Source organism: Rhinolophus sinicus, linkage group LG02 (genome assembly GCF_036562045.2).
Source record: "Rhinolophus sinicus isolate RSC01 linkage group LG02, ASM3656204v1, whole genome shotgun sequence".
NCBI classification, from domain to species: Eukaryota; Metazoa; Chordata; class Mammalia; order Chiroptera; family Rhinolophidae; genus Rhinolophus; species Rhinolophus sinicus.
Window position 1 is genome coordinate 24722966 of NC_133752.1, and position 22642 is coordinate 24745607.

Below are 22642 nucleotides of genomic sequence, written 5' to 3' on the forward strand. Positions count from 1 at the left end.
CTCTGTGTAGCCATCATTTATTTAGTTTGAGGCTATAAGGCTAGAGATTGAGAAGTGGATCACTTGTTCTTTGCACTGTTTGCAATTTAGAACGCTGGCAATAATAGAATGTTGGGTTGTGGCTGAGAGAAGAAATCAACCTTTCCCTAGTGTTTGATTAAGTGAGAGAGAACACAGAAATATAGACATGATCCAGTTATATATAGTGCTGCTACTTGCAATAATATATATATTATATTCCCAAGTAGCAACTCAGTTAACCCATGTACCTGTATATCATGGTAAAGTAAGATTTCAAACCAGGCATATCCTGGAGGTTCCGATTTAAAATGTAATGCAATATTACAGAAAGGTACACTTGAAACCTATATAATTTTACTAACCAATGTCACCCTAATAAATTAAAAAAAATAAAATGTATCAGTCTAATAGATTAAGATATTATCTTTTAAACATCTTCTAAAATACATATACATCTCTCTCTCTCTATATATATATATAGATATATATATGTATATATATATCTATATATATCTATATGTATATATATGTATATATATCTATATCTATATATATATATATATAGATATAGATATACACACACACATACATACATATACATACACCGGGGGTACCAAAAAATGTATACAATTGGACATTTTGGTCGGCGTTGCTCAAGCAGTAGTTCGCTGTAATCAGAAGTGTCTGGATGCTGATGCTAACTATTTTGAGCACCGCTTGTAATTGCAGAAGTCAAACTTGACTAGTATTCATCTTTTATTATTGGTATATATCAAATATTACAATTTTAATACAGTTTTTCGTTCTTAAAATGTGTATACATTTTTTTGTCATCCTCTGTATATATTTTAAAGATAAGAACTTAACCCTAAAAATTGATTCTGACTGGTAGCCTGTTGCTAGTATTTTTAGTGTCTGTAGGGTGGATAGCAAAGGATTAATAAAAGTAATTTGTGACTGACATGTACTTTACATTATAAAACAAAGCAGCTTCACTTGCCAAAAAGATGATAGAAGTAACAATTTGCCTGCCCCTATTACTTGATCCCATAGTCTATATATACCAATGAGAATATAAATTTATCTCTGTAATATACAGATAATGTTTTTTGGAAGGGATCATATCAGTGTTCCTTTATCCCTCCTTTGTTTTATTTCCACAACCCTCATAAACAACAGAGCAGAAAGTAGAGAGAAACTGGAGGCAGCATATGGCATTTTCAAAAATGAAATTTCCACAAGCAGAAGGATAAAGGTAGAGGCAATAAGAGTCCTAATAGCAATGCGTGCACATTTTCATACCTTCAGTTGATTCAAAGCACTGGAAATCCAGTTAGCACAGGTCGGAGAAGGTTACCTCAGTCCAGAAATGGCTGACAACTAAAACTTGGTTTAGAAATTATTCACAAGGATCTGCCCTCCAAATCTGAGAAATTCAAATGGCTACTGAACTAAAAGCGGATAAACAAATAAATATGCATTTAAGGATAAGAAAAAAACAAAATTCTACCTGGTGTCTTAAGGAAATAAAACAAAAAACAAAACTATCAATAAAAGATTTTAAAAGAAGAACAAAAACAACAAAAAACAAACTACACAAATAAAGAAAGAAAGCAAATAAAGAAAGATAGCATTATCCTGATATTTCACAGCAATCTGAATAATGAGAAGAATAATTACCCGGAAAATACTATAGATATCTATTTTGCAAGTTTAGAAGTATCAAGTAAATAAAATTTCCAGAAACAGAAAGCCATCAGAATTGACTAGGAAAAGATGAAAGGACAACAGGATGAGATACAAAGATAAGCTAAGATGAAGAGGGACCAAGGTATGATAAGAAATCATTTGAAGTGATATCACCTAATAATTATAGGTGTCATCAAAGAAGAAATCAAAACAACCGTAAAAGGATTAATCAAAGGCACAGTTGAACTTAATTTTCTGATGTTGATTAAAACCTTGAGTTAGAAAGTACTAAATGATTACGAGACAAAATGTATGAAAAAACATATTTAGACATAATATAGAAAATTAAAATGTATGTTTAAATAAAACATAATTCTATAAGCATCCATTTAGGAGAAACAGATTAAGTAAAAAGGAATAAAATCAGTCTAGCCTCAGTCTCATTCTTTGCAGCACTAAATATGGGGGGGGGAGGAATGTACTAAAACCTTCAAAGTTTTGAAGGGAAGATGTTGTAGAATTATGGTTATTACCCAAAGAAGGAGATTTTTAAAAAGAAAATACAAGTGCTTACAAAAATGTACTACTTACATGTTCTTAACAAAATAAATAAATAGATAAAATTAATGAGCTGCGCTGAAAAACTAAAATTTAAGAAATTTTTTAAAAATTGGGTATCATAAATAATATAAAAGCAAAAAGAAAAAGTTTATGTGGCAAAGATATAACAGAAAGAAAACAGAATGATGACATTTTAAAAAGATGATATAAATAAAGATGATATAAATCATCAATTATATTAAATATAAGTGGGTTCAACATAACTTACACTGTCGTCCACCTTAATCTTAATCTTCATAAATTTTAAATATTTTATATGCTGTATTTGGGGTATTTTTTTTAGATTTATTATATATGTTATCGATTTTCACAGTAGTTGTTTAAACTGTTCATTTCAATCACTGTATTTCTCATTTCTAAAAGGCTATTGCTGTATTTTTAAAATCTTTTTTCCAAGTTCCTCAGTTTTTCCATATGGTTTCTATGTCTTCCTTTATTCCTATAATCATTGCAAACATACTCATTTTATGGTCTCATTCAGATTATTCTATCATGTATGAGCATGATGTTTACAATCATGTCTATTAACATGGTGTAATCTAGTGCATTGTTTACCATGCTAATTCTGTTCTATGAATTTTACCTTTAGAAATTCACTTCTAAGGACTGATTATAATGTTTGATCAGATCAATTTTTCTTCTCCCTTTCCCTCCAACCTAGAGCAGCTTTTGTGTGCTTCTTTCTTGTTTTTTTGAGCTGATGTTCAAAGAGATTTAGATTGGTTTTGTGATGTCGCATTTCGTGGACAATGCTGTCCTTTTGGGATTTCAGTTTTATGACTGTATCTAATATGCCTGAATATATGTTAAGCTCCAGCCCCCACATACCTGGTGTGTGTGCATGGTTGGTGGGGCAGTGGGGGCTGACAGAGGGTAGGAATAGAATCAGTTCCTCTTGTTCCCTAGGGAGAGAAGAGCATTCTAGCTTTTTGAGATTTTTTTTTTCTTTTCCAGATAGAGGATTCCCCCCCCACCCCAGCTTTTGAATTCCTCTAATGAGTGTGTGTGTGTGTGTGTGTGTGTGTGTGTGTGTGTGTGTGTGTGTGAATGAGTGTGTGTGTGTGACATTTTGTCTCACGTTCCTATGTGGTGAGAAGGTGGTCATTTGTCACCACTTCACTTGGTCAAAAAGTGCCAATTTCTTTTTTCCTCTCCATTTCTTTGCCTTGTTGTAGAATTATGGTTATTACCCAACAAAGGAGATTTTTTAGCACTATTTTGTCAACCACTATGCTGTACACCTTAGTACATGATCTTCCTGCTAGGAAATTATTTTTGTACCATGTTTAGCTAGAGAACTCTCGTTCATTCTGTAAGTGGCAGCTCAACTCTTTTCCTTATCTGTCAAGACATTGTAAGATCTCCCAGAGGGATTGATAGCTCCTCTCTTTGTGTCAGCCCACTCTTTGTGCGCACCCTATATCATACTGTAATATTAAGTTCTTTTTTCCATTTATCATCACTCAGCACAAGTACAACATAGTAGGTACTCAAAAAATGTTAGGTGGATTAAAGGAATTAATGAGTAAATTTGTGGGAATGTAAATTATATTACTAATTCCTCTATATTTCTTGAAAATGCTAAATTGATATGTTATAATATGCTCTGTTATCATTAGTGCTAGTTGTGGTAGGTGCATTTTCTCCATCTATTGGAGCATAAAACAATCAAATGAAAACACATATCACTGTTTATTTTACATTCTTTCATCAAAGGGTGAAAGCCAGTTGAACATTTTCTACAGAGATACAAACATGGTGAAGCAATCCATGTCTCGTAAAATTAAAAAAAAAAAAAACCAGATAAAAATTAATTGAGGTCCAAACCTAGTCTGAACATGAAAATAAAAGGTCTTTAATGCATTACATTCCTGAATGTCTGAATGATTTCTGGGGGGAAAATGAAAGTCATTTAATTATGAACCAGAAAAGAGTTCTTGACCATTAATGAAAGGGGATATTAAATAGAAACGTTCTATGTTATACAAGAAATATTTATAGATAGGTGGAAAGAGTAGCTCATGAAAAAAAAATGGCCATTTCTACATAATGCTATTGGTTTTAAGATTCTTATTCAAATGTAATATGTGAGTCATACACAAGAATATTTATAAAATATATGTGTTATATCACAAAATAATAAAATGTACAAACTGGTAAGGCTAACACATAACTTACGAAATTAGATATTATTAATACAATTGCATCTCCTTACTTGCCCCTCCCCTCTCCTGTTCCCAGCCTCCTTACCACAATCACTGCTCACTCATACCACAGTTAATCGTTTGGAAATTTGGAATCATTCTTAGCTTATATTTATTTTAGTTTTATCACATATACTTTTATTCTTTCCTATACAGGTCTTGTTTGGCTTTGTCTCTGCTTGACAAAAGTAAAAGTGGTATTCTACTATGCACAGTCTTGCATTTTCATTTATAGTTGTGTATGTTCACTTTCACTTCTATATAATATTTTATTGAATAATTACATATTTTATTTATCCACTTTACTATTGATGGACACTTGGGTTGTTTCCATTTTTTTTTTTTTTTTGCTGATTCAAATAGTATTATTTTGTCTAACCACTATGCTGTACACCTAATATCCAATATCGAATGTCAGCTAATATCAAACATTGAATGTCAACTGTCACTGGAAAAAAAAAAAAAAAAAGTATTATTATGACTATCCTGGACTCAAAGTATATTTGGGCAAATACTTTTTTAGAGTCATACTTAGAAATCTAATTGTTGAGTCACAGGATGTTCACATATACAATTTTACAAGTTTTTCAAAATAGAACTGGATTACAATCTCTTACCATTGCTCATCTTCTCCAGCTTTGCATATTGTCAGATTTTGAAATTTTGAAAATCTAATAGGTGTAAAATGCATCTCATGTGGTTTTAATCTTCAATGTTTTGATTACATTTCATAATGTCTTGTTAGACACTTATTTTCCTATGTGTGAAATATCTCTTACTTTCTTGACTCATTTTAAATTTTTTACGTTGATTTGTAGGATTCTTATCACATTCTCAATGTTAATCTTTTGTCAGCTTTTGGACTGTATTTTCATATTTCTGTGCCAAATTTATCATGTTTTACTTTTCTGATTAGTGCTTTTTGTCTTGGTCCTAAAATACTACTATCTCCTGAAATTATAAAAATATTCTTCTTTATTATTTTATACTTTTAAAGGTTTAAATTTTATGTAAGTCTTCGATCCATCTAAAATTGAATTTTATAGAGAGTATGATGTAGGGATTTATTTTATTTTTTTCCATATGGATAACATATTCTCTCATCACTGTTTATTGAATAGTTCTTTCTTTCCCCACCAATCTGTAATGCCTCCTGTCATGTAAAAAATTTCCTTATTCTGGGCTGTTCCACTGGACAGTCTTGTTATCTAATTTTGAGCTAATCTGATATTGTCTCAATAATTCTAGTCTTATAATAAGTTGATATCTTATTGGTAAATCATATCATATTCATATTAATTTTTTCCAATCATAAATATGGGATATATTTCCATTTGTCTGTGTATCCTTTTTCTAGAAATAGAATTTTGCTGGGTGTTTCAGTTACCTATTCCTGCACATCTAACTACTCTAAATGACAATAATTTTATTATTTCTCATGATTCTGTGGGATGTTTGGGGTTTCAACTAGTGGTTCTTATTGTGTTTCTGTGTGTGAGTGTGTGTGTGTGTGTGTGTGTGTAGACAAAGGACTTTATTATTCACAGAACATCAACAAAATAAGCTTCATTTTCACATGGCTACCCTTGCCTCTAAGTCCCATGGGGGCAATGTCATGGCTGTCAGAGTTAAGTTTAGGGACCCTGAATCTTTTATAATGGGCAGCAAATGACCTGCCTGAACTTTGACCTGGAGGGAAACATTATATTTATTGTACTGGACAGTAAACAAACTTGCCCTCTGCTCTGGGGGGAGATAATCATGTGTTTCTTCTAAGGATGTTAGATATTCAAATATTCTTGAAGAGATAATCTATTGCAAAGGCCTGTTGTACCAAAATGTGAGACGCCCATGGAAAATGTTCTCTTAATGTGTGTATCTTCTTTAGATAAGTGTCTTTGAAGTCTTTTGCCCATTTTCTAATTGGGTAGCTTTTCTTCTTGTTGAGTTTTGAGCATTCTTTATATACTCTAGATACAAGTCCTTTATCAAAATACGTTTTCTCCCAGTCTATAGTTTATCTTTTCATTTTTTAAGTTTTCAATTACAGTTGACATTCAATATTATATTAGTTTAAGGTGTACAGCATAGTGGTTAGACATTGATATAACTAATAAACTGATCCCCCTGATAAATATAGACCCACCTGGTATCATACTAGTTATTATAATATTATTGATTATATTTTCTATACTATACTTTACATCCCTGTGACTATTTTGTAACTGCCAATTTGTACTTCTTAATCCCTCAAACTTTATCACACAGCCTTCCAACCCCCTTCCATCAACTGGATAGTTCTTTTAATCATCTTGCCTGAGGTCTGTTATGCATTTTAGTAAGACAGTGTCTGAGACTGGGAAGTCCAACATGGCTTTAGTCACATGGCTGGAGCCATGGCAGTAATAGCTGGAAGCCCGGCTCAGCTGGTATGCAGAAATGTTTGGGCCTCATTCTGCCTCCATGTAGTCCCAGGCCTCTCTCTTTCCATCTGACTTCTCCATATGGCTTCTTTCTATCGTGTGGCCTCTCCAGGAGAATAGCTGGACTACTTACATGGAGGATCAGGATTTCCAAAAGTACAAAAGCAGATGCTGCCAGGTTTTCTTAATTCTTAACTCTGGATTTATCAGAGCATCACTTCTGTACCGTTCTATTGGTTAAAGCCAGTCACAGAGGGGACTCTGGTTCATTGTCACAGAGTGCTACCCAAGGGCATTAATATTGAGAGGTATGCTTGGCATCTTTGAAGACCAGCTAAGGCCTAAGATTCTAGATTTACATTGATGTTTTTCCTTTCATTTCTTTGGGGATATTATGCCACTGTTTATGGATTTTATTATCAGTGTTGTGAAGGCTGAAGTGAATTTGATTTTCATAACTTTATGGATGATCTACTTTGTCTTGCTGGCTGCTTTTAAGATCTTTTCTTTTTTTTGGTAATTGATATTCTGCATTTTTGCATGATGTATCTAGATGTTAATTTAAAAATCTTTTTCTGGATGCAATACATTGAGCTTCCTGAATAGTGAATTTCTGTCTTTTCACATTTATTAAAAACCCTTATATAGTTTCTAATCAAATATTGCCACTCCTCCATTTTATATATTCTATCTGTCTGGAGTTCCAATTAGATACATATTAAACCATCCTTTTTTGTTTTTTAGTTGATATTTATTTCAGGACATGCCATGTTAAAATAAAACAAAAGAGCCGACCCCTGCCTTTTACAATAATATTGTATTGTAAAAGCACTTTACAACTCCATCCCATCTTTGAATTACTGGTATGTGGACTGATGATTATCTGAAAGCATTTCTTTATTTAGACCCATGATCCAAGTGATCTCTGAATATTACAAGGTGACAATAAGTGGCGCATGAAGGAGGCTAGACCATCTCTTTCTAAATTCCATATTTCTTTTCTTCTCTTTTATATTTTTCCATCTTCCTGTCTCTGTGTGCTATATTCTGTGTAATTTCTTCACATTCTAGTTGAAATGCCACAAATGTGGCATACTTTTAAAATCTACTTTTAATATATCATTTAGTTATTGTTTCCAGCAATAATATTTTTATATATTAAAGTTCTATTTAGCTCTTATTCAAATCTCCCCAGTCATTCTTGATAGTCACTTGATCCCTGCTATTTTTATGATATTGTGCTTTATCTTCTTAAGCTTCTCATACATACCGGGGGTGCCAAAAAACTGTAAACAAGTGGACACTTTGGTCAACATTGCTCAAGCAGTAGTTTGCCGTAATCAGAAGTGTCTAGACACTGATGGTGACCACTGTGAGCACCACTTGTGATTGCAGAAGTGAAATGTGACTCGTATTCATCTTTTGTCATCGGTATATATTGAGTATTACAATTTTAATACAGTTTTCCTTTCTTAAAGTGTATGCATTTTGGGGGGCACCCTCTGTAGTTGTTTTCATTCTGGATCTACTAATTCTGATACCTGTAGCCTTTGAGGATGTTGTCTGTTGCTTCTGCTGACTGTCATTCATGGTATTTACCTCCTTATGTGTTTGGGGACTTTTGTTTGTTAGCATATATGTATGACAATTCTGCAGGAATAAATGGAGCTACTGTCCTCCAAATGGCATTTGTGTCTGCTTTGCTAACAACTAGGTGCTACTACTTACTTGGGACTACATTAGCCTCCTTGAGAATCTTGGAGGCCTCAAGTTCACCTCTTATGGATGACAGCCCAAGGATTAGTGCCTTGCTCTGCTCACTTGATTATCACTTACAGATTTCTTCTCCCATATCTAAATTATTGGAAAGGAATTCATCTGCATAGTAAGCCCATCATTCCTGTCTAGTCACTTCCTCATTTCAAACCTGGCTTCATACATTTTTTTGAAGAGGAATTTGGAACATTCCTTTAAGATTTCTTCTGTTTATACAAGCCAAGAAATGTATTAGAAGTGGTTTTATCAGTATCTAGTTGTTAAGCATTAGGGAGGAAGTGGCCATAGATGACTTATTCTTGATTTGTTATTTATAAACTTGGGTTTTGTATACTAAATTCATAGTATATTAGAGATTCAACCTAAAAAGAAAGGATTGTTTTATTTATTAATTTCAGCTTTGTTGAGGTATAATTGACAAATAAAATTATAAGATATTTAATGCATACCTCATGGTGATTTTATATATGCATACATTGTGGAAGGATTCCTCCCATCTAGTTAGTTAACACATCCATTACCTCACATATTTATGTCTTTTATTTTTTATTTTTTGGTGAGTACATTTAAATTCTACTCTCTTAGCAAATTTCAGTTTTGTAATACATTGTTATCAACTACAGTCACCATGGTTTACATTAAGAAATGGTAATTCTATAAATAGTAAGATCACACATGCCATATTTTCCTTTGTACTCAGTTGCCAGTACTATATTGTCAACACAAGTTAACCTCATTAAATAGAATGGAATGGGTTCAGCAAAATTTTGAAGCAAATGCTTACTGAGCAAATACGATTTTTCACATTATTAAACTTGGAGGTAGTGTACTAGAATTATTTTTAATTTTCATTTTACTTGAAAGCATATAATATTACCTGTGGATTGGAAAGCCAGATGAGGAAGAATTCAACTTTGTTTTTCAAATAAAACAGGAAATGTCACTCACAATAGCTAACACAATATTGAAGGAGAAGAACAAAGCGAGAGGACTGACACTACCTGAATTCAAGACTTGCTATAAAGCTACAATAATCAAGACAGTGTGTTATTAAAGAAAGAATAGGCAAATAATCAATGAAACAGAATATAGAGACCAGAAACAGATCCATATATAGTCAACTGATTTTTGATAAAGGAGAAAAGGCAACACAATAGAATAAAGAGTCTTTTCAACAAATGATGCTAAAACAAGTGAACGTGCACATGCAAAAATATTAATCTAGACACAGACCTATAGCCTTCACACAAAAAATTAACTCAAAATGGGTTATAGACGTACATGCAAAATACAGAACTATAAAACTCCTAGAAGACAGCAGGTGTAAATGTAGATGATTTGGGATATGGCAATGACCTTTTTGATACAACAATAAAGATATAATCCATGAAAGAAACAATTGATGCACTGGATTTTATAAAATCAGAAACATGTGCTCTAGGAAAGACAATGTGAACAGAATGAGAAGATGAGCTTCAGACTGGGAGAAAAAATTTGAAAAAGACACATATGGTAAGGACTGTTATCCAAAATATACAAAGAACTTAAAACTCAACAATAAGAAAGCAAAAAGACTGATTAAAATGGACCAAAGACCTGAACAGACACCTCACCAAAGAAGATATATAATTGGAAAATAAGTATATGGACAGGTACTCCACACCAAAAGTCATCAGTGAGATGCAAATTAAAACAACAATGAGATACTAGTATTACAAACCTAGTACAGTGGCCAAAATCCAGAACACTGACAACACCAAATGCTGGTGCAGATGTGAAACAGCAGGAATTCTCATCTGTTGCTTGTGGGAAAGCAAAATTGTGCAACCGCTTTGGAAGACAATTTGTTGGTTTCTTACAAAACTAAACATACTCTTACCATAAAATCCAGTGATAGCACTCCTTGTTATTTACCCAAAGGAGCTGAAAACTATGTCCACATGAAAACTTGCATGCAAATGTTTTATTAGCTTTATTTGTAATTACCAAAACTTGGAAGTAACCACGATTTCTTTCAGTAGGTTAATGGATAAATAACGTCCCTACAATAGAAATTATTCGGTGCCAAAAAGAAATGAGCTATCAAGCTACTGAAAGACATAGAGGAATTGTCAATGCGTATCGCTAAGTGAAAGAAGTCAATCTGAAAATGCTTTATAGTATATGATACATACTGTATGACATTTTGGAAAAGGCAAAACTATAGAGACAGTAAAATGATCAGTGGTTGCCAGGCATTGAGGTAGGGGAGGGATGAATAGGCACAGCACAGATAATTTCTAGGGTGGTAAACATATTCTGTATGATACTAGAATGATGTATACAAGTCATTATACATTGGTCAAAACCATAGTATGCACAAGAGTGAATGCTAATGCCAACTATGCACTTTGTGTGATTAAGATGTGTCAATGCAGAAAAAGCAGAGAACCATGTGATTTCACTGATATGTGGTATATAAACCAAAAACAACGAAAGAACAAGACAAACAAATGAGAAACAAAAACTCATAGACACAGACAATAGTTTAGTGGTTACCAGAGGGTAAGGGGGGAAGGGGGTGGTAGATGAGGGTAAAGGGGATCAAATATATGGTGATGGAAGGAGAACTGACTCTGGGTGGTGAACACACAATGGGATTTATAGATGATGTAATACAGAATTGTACACCTGAAATCTATGTAATTTTACTAACAATTGTCACCCCAATAAATTTAAAAAATAAATTAAAAAAAAAAGAAAAGAAAGATGTGTCAATGTAGGTTCACCAATTGTAACAAATATACCAGTGTGGTGGGAGAGATTGATAATGGAGTAGGCTATGTATGTGTAGCGGGAGGAAATATAAGGGGAATCTCTGTACCTTTCTTTTGATTTTGCTGTGAACCTAAAACTGTTTTAAAAAATAAAGTCAAGAAAGAAAGAAAGAAAGAAAAAAAGGAAGCAAGGAAAGAAAGAAGGAAGGAAGGAAGGAAGGAAGGAAGGAAGGAAGGAAGGAAGGAAGGAAGGAAAGAAGGGAAAAACTGTCATTGAAAAGTTCCTAGTAATGTCTATTTCTACTACTGGAGACAAAATACTGAGGTACTTTGGAGCAGATTTTGTTTTATTTGGGGGAAAAATCGGAGTGTCTTTTAATTGTGTGGCATTAAGGCACTAATCTGGGACAGTTGTATCAGGGAGCTGTTGGGTCTGAGAAAGGCAACCTAGAGTAGACACCTGTCCACTTTATTTTGGGGGGATTATACCACAAATTCTAGAAATTGTCCTTTCTCTCTAGTGGATTTAATGGGATCTTTCATGTTCTTCAATGTCCCTGTTCACTGTCATTGAACACTTGACCCCAAATAGGCCAATTATAATTCCCTGAATGCCTGGAATTTAGGACGTCGGAAGAGTTTTGTACTCAAGAAATAGCAAGGTCAGTTATTCTTGATTAAACAAATTGATTTAATAAGGGTTGATTACATTTTATGGAACTCAGAACATCAGAATGCTCTCTTTTGTGGAGTATGACCAAGTGCTGCTCCCTGCGAGGCAATAGTAGTTATCAAAGTTTGCTAATAGCATACATAAAAGGAAGCATTTATTTGCAAGGTTGTGAAGAACAGCTGGGATAAATAAGGATGCCACCAAATACTTTAATTTTGATATGAATTGTACCTATTATGATAATAAAGTCCAAATTTGAGGTGATAGATTGTTAACTAACTTTACTGCGGTAGTCATTTCACAATACATACATGTATCAAATCACCACATCGTATAACCGAAACTTACACGATGTTATATGTCAATGATATTTCAATAAAGCTAGAAAAGATGAAGTCTAAATTTGATCTTTATATCATTAAGGAATCTTTTCAGAAAAGCAAACCCAAAGGTTTTTGTTTGTTTGTTTGTTTTGTTGTTGTTTTTTAATGGAATTCTTTGGTGCATTCTTTGGTAATTTAAAAGTCTGGGGATATATTTATCTTTATATATTTTTCAGACCAGAAACCCAGTCTCTCACTTCTTCTTTTCCTGCCTTTCTCTGTGCCAATTCCATTCTCTGGCATGTTTGTCCCTCATGCTGCAATATGGTTATATCTTTATAAGTCCAAGTTCAGCGGAAAAGAGGAAGCTCTTTTCCCCATGAATATACATAAAGATACTGAGTCTTATTAAGACTCCAAATTTGTCACAAACCCGTCACTGAGTAGATCACTGGGACCAGGAGGAAGGCGTAACAGACAGGGTAGGTTAGTCTAGGTTATGGCATGCTGACAAAAATCTGAAATGCCACGGGCTTATAACAATCTTGTTTCCCACAAGCTGTGTGGCCATCAAAGGAAGGCTGCCTATTGGTGGTCCTCACTCCCAAACTTATGTGAAAGGGCCACCACTGTTTGCTTACTGTCGAGGTGGCAGAAGAAAGTTTGGATAGGCCCACATTAGTAATTTAATGCTTTACCTCACAGTGACATATGTTTCCTTTATTCACTATTCATTAGCCAGAAGTAGTCACACAGCCCCACTCCATTATCAGAGACAAGGAGGTGCAAACCTATCACGCACTCAGAATGGAGGAGAAACTGGATATTTTGGCAAACAGGATTAATAAATGCCAAATGCGCTATTTGTCCCACCTAGACCTGGGAGTAGGATCAGCCCTACTATCATTGAGAACCCCGTAAGATCCCCCAGAAAATTTAGGCTATTGGTAGAAAAAAGTAAGAGTTGGCATTAGAAGAAAAAAAAAATACATTTAATTAGCTCAGTTTCTAGTAAATTACCAAAGTTTTGGATTCAGTATGAATGTATCTTCCCGTGTTAATAAATTATTCACTTCAAGGGTTACAAAATTTACCATATTTGTGATTATAAACCAAAAGCAAAAAACTAAATGTCATTTCCCCCTGTCTTCCTGATTTTAATCTGGTTGATGCCCTGAAGGGATCAGCAAGGTCTAAAGTTTTCTGAGTAGACATTTAAAATCTAGTTCAGTTCCTAATTTAGAGGTCGTAGGATAGCTCAACCTGTGGAACTATGGTGGTTTAAAACCCAAAATTAATTCTATTCACAAATGAAGATGTGTGACTCACACTTGGATTTTCATTTTTTGTGCCTAGCTAGAATGGTTCTGTTCTTTTGTGGGTTGTAGCATCATCAGAACCAGGGTTTTCTGTTTGTTTGTATGTTTGTTTGTTTGATTCCTTACAAGGTGTTCAGTATCAAAGATTTTTCTTTCTTTAATTGTGAGGAACAGATATCCGTTTAAGTGAATTCAAGCAAAGAAGAGTTTATTATAAGGCTACACTAGGCAATCTCGGCTTTCTCCATCTCTAACACAATACTGACTTTTCTCGTCCCCCTTTTTCTTCTTGTTTCCCTTAGCATCGCCTCATTTTCTTTTTTCTTAATAATCTCTCTGCTTACTCACTTCCATAGCCCAGGGCACAGCAACCAAAGGACGATGACAAGTTATAATCTCTGGGCCTCTTACTTAGCAAATTCCAAAGAAAAAGAATCAAATTTGTTGGGTGTTGGAAATTGGTCTACTGCTAGTCAAATCATCTCTGGTTGGGGGAAAGTGTCACGTGGTACATACCAGTGTCACTTTCAGAGCTTTTGGATTGGGGCACATTAAGCAAGAAGAATTGCACAGAAAAGCTAATTGGCTATGTCTGCTGTAGAAATTAGGATGAGAATATTAATACCATTTATGCTTACTATAACTATGTGTTTTACAAATATTAACTTGTTTAATACTATGATACAGATACTAGTATCGATCTCATAGATAAGAAAACTGAGATACAGAGAGATAAAAAAAAAATCACCCATGGTCATACAGTTAATAGAGGGAGAGTCACCAAAGATTTGAAAGTAGTCAGTGTTGTTCCAGAGTCTGTGTCTTACCTATCATGCCGTACCGCTACTCTTGGCTCTCCTAAGGCATCCGAGTTTACACCAGTGAGTTTATTAATGTTTCAGGGTGTTCCCATAACTTCTTTGTCAGCAGTGAAACACCTCATTCTCCAAAGCTCATCTCAAATATCAGTATTTCCACTTTGCAAGGTTCTCTGAGCACCTTCCTTCTGCTGCTAAACCACCCTGTATATTCCAATTAACTCACATCACTTTGTCCTGTAATTGGATAATATTGTAATTCTGTGAGCTTCTGTAGAGCAAGAGTGATATATTCCTTATCTTTGTATTCCTGGTGCAGATGGCATAATTACTGGCACATAGTATATACTTAATGAATTGTTACTGGGTTATTCACCAAATGAAAAATGTGATTGCATTGAATATGATTTATGCTATATAAATTATACCAACTTCTCTTCTGCTCCCATTACAGGACAAAAAGTGCTTCCATAAGAAAACCTAGGAACAATGCCTGTGAATCTTTGAAATTACTGGGATTCAGAAGCCGAGATAGTGGTTGGTTTGGGCTTGATGATGTGCTGGTGAGAACCATGCAGAGTGGCCTGATTTCATTTGAATTGTATGCACATTTAGAAAGGTAATACATCAGTAAACAATAAAAGTTGATGATACTCTATCCTGATGATTTATTATTGATGTTTACAGAAATGGAATCATAGGATTAAATTTTTATTCTTCAAATAAGAATATGAATAGTCCCTTAGGGTGTGCTTAAAAAGCAAACCAGATCTGACATGAATATGTTATCTGTAATTCCATTCATGATAGCTTAATAAGTACTTTTGGAAACCACTCATAACTTAGATTCATTTTTACAGGTTTCTTCTAACTGCAAAATAGTTTTAAAATAGCACATTCATTTCTGAAATTCCATGAAGATAGTAATTAAATTCATATTATGCTCATCTCATAACTATGTATATATAAACTGACTGTTATTTCAGTGTCCTCATATTGCTTTCTCATTTCCATGTTTTCTAGACAGCTCATTATGAAAAGAGTTTTAGACGGTTTTAAGGTTCAGGAGGAATAGACATTCATAAAGAGAGGGCAAACCTATGTCTAAAGATAGCCTTTATTTCATAAAAGAACAACCTTTATCATTAATTATCTTGGGTCAAGTTCCCTAGAAAAAGATTCTAAGCTGAGAATCTAAGTGATTGATTGAAAGGAGGCCTTCAGGTGAGTCCTGAAAGGGACTGAAAGAAGCAGGGAGGGCAATGGAAGAAGATTGGGACATCTAGGCTTCCAGCTAAAGTTTTACCTCAGCCTGGTACCTTAGGGGAGCTCTGCAGTGGGAGTACCAAGGCATCTGGCTTTACACCCCTGCTTCAGCCAGTCCTCGTCTGTAGGTGTGGTGCTGTTCTGGATTGAGGGCTCTGGGAGGGCAGTTCGCTGGAGAAGAGTTGGGTGGTGAGTAGTCCAGCTCAGGGGAGAGGTCTGTATTAGTTTGCTAGGCTGCCATAAGAAAGTACCACAAATGAAGTCATACAAACAACAGAAATTTACTGTCTCAGTTCTGGAGGCTGGAAATCCAGAATCAAGGTATTGTTAGCAAGGCTCATTTCTTCTGAGGACTGTGAAAGAGGAATCTGTTCCAGGGCTCTCTCTTTGGCTTGTGGATGGCCATTCTCATGTTCACCTGGCATTCTCTCTGTATATACTGGGGGTGCCAAAAAAAAAAAAGTATACACACGACTTGTAGTCATCTTTTGTTATTGGTATATATCGAGTATTAGGATTTTAATACAGTTTTTTTTTTCTTTCTCAAAGTGTATATACATTTTTTTGGCACCCTCTTTATATATCTCTGTGTCCAAATTTCCCATTTTTATGACACCAGCCATATTGGATTAGGGTTCACCCTAATGAACTCACACTAACTTCACCTCTGTAAAGACACTGCCTTCAAATAAGGTCACACTCTGAGGGACTGGGAGTTAGGACTTCCACATGTGGCTGTGGGAGGAGGGGACACAACTCAACCCATAATAGGGTCCATCATAACAACCCTTACCACACATGACGAGGAAGAATATTTCAATCCCCAGTTAATTATGATACATATTCTGCATCTTACTGATAGTAAATGGATTATTCGGATCATCTTTCTCGTCTATAGTTTGAAATAATACTCTTTAGCATGCTAATTAAAATACAATTGAAAATACAATGCCATATTTAGAAGTGGGCTGAGACTAGACAAATTCTTTGTTGAAGAACATCTGTTTCAGAATTTGGTTTGATTTGAGCTGGTTTGCTGATTCCCAAGAGTTTCACTAAAGTCATTCCTGCATCTAACCAGTTGGTCATCAGAATGCTTGATTTTAAAGGATGTTTGGATGATAGTGGCTTCTTTTTTGGGTGCTATTAGTTAACAGTGATATTCTTGAGACTGTATGTTCCCCTTCAGTCATGACTCTTTTTCTCCATGTAGGTTTATTGTGTTGCACCTGTCTTCCATTGTGGACAACAGTCATTTGGTTTCTTTTGTGAAATCTTTAGAGGAAGCCATGCTCAGCACCACTGCCTGTGTTGTCCTGTATCACCAGAAAGACAATCCACATAGAGTCGTTATTTTAGTGGTGCCTTCTAAAGATTTAAACCAGGTGCTTAGGAACCTGCGTTTGGAAGCTTTCAGTGGTCTTCTAGAGTCATCTCGCCACTTCCAAGTAAAAGAAGGAGAACAACTACTTTTAAAGTTTACTGGAAACATATTTGCTTCAAGTAGGTATAAGGAAGTCTTTCTTTATATTCTTTGAGTTATCAGCCACAGAAGGATTTTGCTAAACTTGTATTACTAAGGAAAATGTCAGAGGACTAAGGAAGGTTTTGAAATAGCAGAAAGACAAAAAGATTTTTTCTTCCTCCCTCCCTCCCTCCCTCCCTCCCTCCCTCCCTCCCTCCCTCCTTCCTTCCTTTCCCTCTTTCCCCCTTTCCCCCTTTCCCCCTTTCCCCCTTTCTTCCTCTCTCTCTCTCTCTCTCTCTCTCTCTCTCTCTCTCTCTCTCTCTCTCTCTCTCTCTCGTCTCTTTCTTTTCTTTTAGGGGAATGCATATTCCTTTATGGGCAGACTCTGACTGACACTCTTTTGGGAAACAGTCTTCTCCATGATCACTAACTGAATCCAAGCTAGGATCATCTCTTTCCTACACCAAAACAGTTGCCTCCTAAATACTCCTCTACTTCGGCTACTGGCCACATGAAATCTATTTCCACATAGGAACAACAGTGATATTGAAAAATATAAATAAGACCTTATTAGTCTCCTGATTAAAACTTTATAACTACCTCCTATTCTACTTAAAATAACATCCAAACTCTTTACGATGTCCTAGAAAGAATCTAACTTGGGGTCAGTGGACTCCCAAGAGAGGTGTGGATAGAGTTATATTTCAGTACAATTGTCGTATTTATAATTCCATTTATTTTATATACTTAAATGACTACTCTGAGAAGGAATCAAACTCCAAAATGGTCCATGGCACAGAAATGGTTAAGAACCCCTGTTCTAAATGACACACCCCTGCTTACCTCTCATCCTCATATTTATCCATTGTCTTATTGTTTCCATTACAAATCTTACCACAATCTGAAACTGTGTTACTTACTTACTTTTCACTCATATGCTCATGTTATGTTCTTCACTGGAATGCACATTTCATAAGGGCAATGATGGTGTTTTTCTTGCTGTTTACTCCTGAGGCTAGAATAGTGTCCAGTACACTGAAGGCTTTCAATAAATGTGCAGTAAATGAATGAATATATGACAATACTGAGAAAAACAAACAGGGTGAGTGAATCAGAGAAGGCGTAGGAGAGGTGAGAGAAATGAGGGAATGGATGAGAAAGAAAAGGTAAAAGGAGATAAATAAAAGAAGAGAAAAAGAGAACCCCAAGTTATGTGAGAGGAGAGAGGAAAAGATCTTTGAGGGAATTGCCATCACAGCAATTTCTTTTTTATTAATTCAACCCCTTCCGCTTGCTAACTCCTTTCCTTGAGGTGGAATAGAATCTAACAGGTATGCACATGAAGACAAGGTATGGGGGGGACGGGAATTCAGGATAGGTTTATGGGGATTTCTGGTCTAGGAATCCTGCGATAGACTTGAAGTAATAGTCTCTGTTAATTTATAAATTAATATAAACCTCATTGATTTTTAATGATACCTATTTTCTCTCCAATTCTGGAAATTACTCCAAGCCCCATTGGCTCTTTATTGCTTCAAAAATGAGGCAGTTTGACACTGAGGCTGCCATTTTTCTGGTATCTCTGAAGTGAGACCCAAATTAGCCCAATTTAAAGTGTGTCTTTCACTTTCACGTACAGTCTCAGCCTTGTGAGTTAGCTGACAGGACTTAGTGAGTGAGGGACAAAGATGTCAGAAAAAGGGAAAGGGAAGGGAGAGGAGGGGGAGGAAGGAAGGGTGGACAAGATCCCTTCCCACTTGGTTTCCGGAGCAGAAACCACGGTGTCCACCCTGGGACAATCTCTCTAAGAAGAGACAGTCAAAAACTGGAAGCGTCCCACCCAAACTAATGATGCAAATGATTTTCCTGTAATACTTGGGACAGCAGCTGTGTTTACCTAGTGCCCTAAACAGGAGTGAGTTACTGTGTTTCTCATAGGCCGTGATACTGGGTGTCCTGTTGCTTGTAACAGGGAGTGGGGAGCATATACTAAAAATAGAGTTCCTGAAGATAGCCAGCGTCTGTGCAATTCCTCCCAATAAGGAACAGAGAAGAACTTGTCTTCACTCAAAAAAATGAGTCAGGCAAGATGCCAGAATCATTTCTGCTTTGCCTCTCCTAGAAACCTATGCTCAGATCTGAATTTTTCTCCATTTAAAAGAGCAAGATTCTCAGTAAAGAATTGATACTTATCCTTCCACTAGGGCCTGTGGTCATCTGTCTCTGTGAATCTCAGACCTGAAGTCGGAGGTTGTCTGCCTGGAAGGTTCTCCTCCCCACCCATCTCTATCCCCACCTGCAGTTATCTTTTCTTGTATCTTATCTCTTTTTGATAATTATGTTCAGAGAAACCTTCCCTATCTTTCCTGATTATATTAGTCCTTATTTTACTTCTTTAGAGCCTTACATACTTCTCTTTTGTGGCTCTTGCCATAGATGTAATCTTCTATTTATTAATCAATGACAGTTTCTCAGACTATTGCCCCATGAAAGGAGGGTCTGTTCTGTTGGTAAGCACCATTTAATCCCCAGTACCTAGGATGGTGTCTGACAGCTAGGAGTTTGAGTATTTGTTGGAAGAATGAAGACAAAGGCTTGAGAAAGGACTTAACTCAGTAGTAGTACTGTATGATGAAGTTATTTAAAACTTTTATAAATTTAGGTGACTGCCCTTTGAGAACTGTCAGAATCTCTGTATTCATTATATAGAATTGAGATGATTCTTTTGAGTGAGGCCCACGGAACACAGACTTTATTTCTACTTGTAATTGAAAATAAGATAGAAAGGTGTTCCCCTTGGTTTTCATATTGACCTTTGGCATTCTTCTGGACAGAAGCTAGAGTATGCTTTCATTCTCTAGGTCAGAGATGTCCATTCAGCACTTAGGCTTTTTATTGAATGACATCTGAGCCCCCAGTGCTTACAAAATACAGAAAGTACTGGGAAATGGGCAACGTCTTACATAACGATACTTAAGCATCACGTGTAATACCTAGTAATGCCCTGAAGAGGTCTGTGTATGTGAAAGTTGCCCCAAATGGCCTTTGGCCTAGGGAAGTGATTTTCCCAGATAAATATGTAGACTGTTAGAATGACTATGCTTTTATTCATTCAACAAAAATGTCCTGTCCTTATGTACTTGTATATTATATTCCAGTGGGGAGGAACAAAGAAGAAGCAAATGAATAGATGAAATATACAGCTTAATGGAATGAGGAGTACTTTACAGAAGAATAAAGCAGGGAAAAGACAGAGAGAGCCTCAGAAGGAGTGTCAGAGTTCCAATGTTAAATATGAGGTCTGACAATTAAGTTCGAGAACTCATCCTAGAAAATGTGCTACACACCTCATTGCTGAATATCACTATAGTCACCTTCGAAGTACTCCCCTTGGGAAGCTATGCAACAATGCCAGTGCCTAGTCCACCCTTCAAAGCAATTTTGGAACTCTTTTTCTGGAATGGCCAGCAGAGCTGTCGTCCTATTATTCTTGATGTCCTGAATGTCATCAAAATGTCTTCCTTTCAATATTTCCTTTATCTTTGGGTAAAGAAAGAAGTCATTGGGGGCCAGATCAGGTGAGTAGGGAGCGTGTTCCAATAAAGTTATTTGTTTATTGGCTAACAACTCCCTCACAGACAGTGCTGTGTGAGCTGGTGCTTTGTCGTGATGCAAGAGCCATGAATTGTTGGCAAAAAGTTCAGATTGTTTTTCTCTTTTTTATGCAGTCTTTTCAGCACTTCCAAGTAGTAAACTTGGTTAACAGTTTGTCCAGTTGGTACAAATTCATAATGAATAATACCTCTGATACCAAAAAAGGTTAGCAACATTGTTGCAACAAGTTCACGAACTTAATTGTCATACCTTTGTAGACTCATCAGGGAAAACCTTTTTCAGAAGCAGACATTTAAGAAGAGGTAAGAGAGTAAGTCATAATTCATCTCAGGGGCGTTCGTCTTGGGCAGGGGGGCTACAAGTGTAAAAGAACTGAGGCAGAAGTGTGCCTGATATGTTTGAGGAACAGCAGTGAGGCTGGGGTGGGTGGATGAGAGGCAGTGAGAGGAAAGTTGGAGATGAGATGAGTTCTGATCATGCCTTGAAGTTGATTACAAGGATTATGCCTTTTATTCTAAGGGACATGAGGAGCCACGAAAGGTGTTTACAGAGGAATCACAGGATCTGAGTTAGAATATAAGTGTGCTGAGAATAGATAATGTAAGGTAAAGAAAGGAGCAGGAAGGCCAACCAATGAGTCATTGAAATAAAGCAAGCAAGGGATGACGGAGTCTTAGAGGCAGAGGTGGTGATGTGTGAGAATAGAAAATACTCTGAGCCTGGGGTTCTCATAGGATTCTTCTGGTTCCTCATATTGCTAGCCTTTCACCATCTCACTGACTTTTCTAATCAGAAGCATATACTCGTATGTCTGTATTTCTACTTTCTATGTCATCAATAAGAAATATTCCAATACCCACTGTTGAGAAGAAAATATATTGCTATAAGGAACATCTAGTAACCTATAAATTATCAATAAATTCTGTATTTCATTATATGACAAGTATTTTTGAACTACTATCTCAAGGGCCTACGAGGAACTATATACATAATATATTGAAGAGAAGGAGGTTCTCAAAAGGTCAACTGATGGCTGAATTCATAATGTTGGTATGCAATGAATGGCTTTTGCTTTTATTTTTCCTCTAAATATACCAGTGTGGGAGAAAAAAAAAAATACTGCAATTTCTTCATGCTACAATACTTGCAATACTTGTCTTTTTTTGGGGGGGTGGTTATTTTTTTCTGTGACAAAGAAGTCTTCAAAATAGTATTATATCTTGGTAACAATGAAATTCCAACTTAAAAAATAATCTATGTAATGTTTTCTACTTATAACACTAAGATCACGATATTTATTACTAGTAAATACTCTGTATTTTCACCTATAAATGTATCTTAGATATTTGCATTACAGACTTTTATTTTTAAAAATTAACTGGCAATAAGAGGTAGACAAGTTTTAGATCTATATTGAGCCAATATAGCTATGCCTCACCCTCAATTTTTATATCTTGTATATAAATTATTCCTTATGAGTAATTGTGTACCTGAGAGGGAGTATCTTTCAAGGGAGGGAGGGAGAAATTACCAAATTGTATTCTACTGGGACCAAAATAGCAAACATTTTTTTTTTTTTTTTTTTTTTTTGAGAGTAATCTAGTGATATGCAAGTAGAAGTCTGCCAGGTGTGTGTTACTCCAGTGATCTGGAAACTCTAATTTACCTAATTT

The 22642-nt window shown here is 35.5% G+C and overlaps 1 protein-coding gene across 1 annotated transcript in view; it reads left to right on the plus strand.

Moving 5' to 3' along the window:
- The window catches only part of DTHD1 (death domain containing 1), a 59037-nt gene that overhangs the window by 10881 nt on the left and 25514 nt on the right, over positions 1–22642 (plus strand). The window contains exons 6-7 of the mRNA XM_019741900.2: positions 15078–15242; positions 17103–17392. Coding sequence (XP_019597459.2) covers positions 15078–15242; positions 17103–17392 — 455 coding nt within the window. The remainder of the gene's footprint in view (positions 1–15077; positions 15243–17102; positions 17393–22642) is intronic.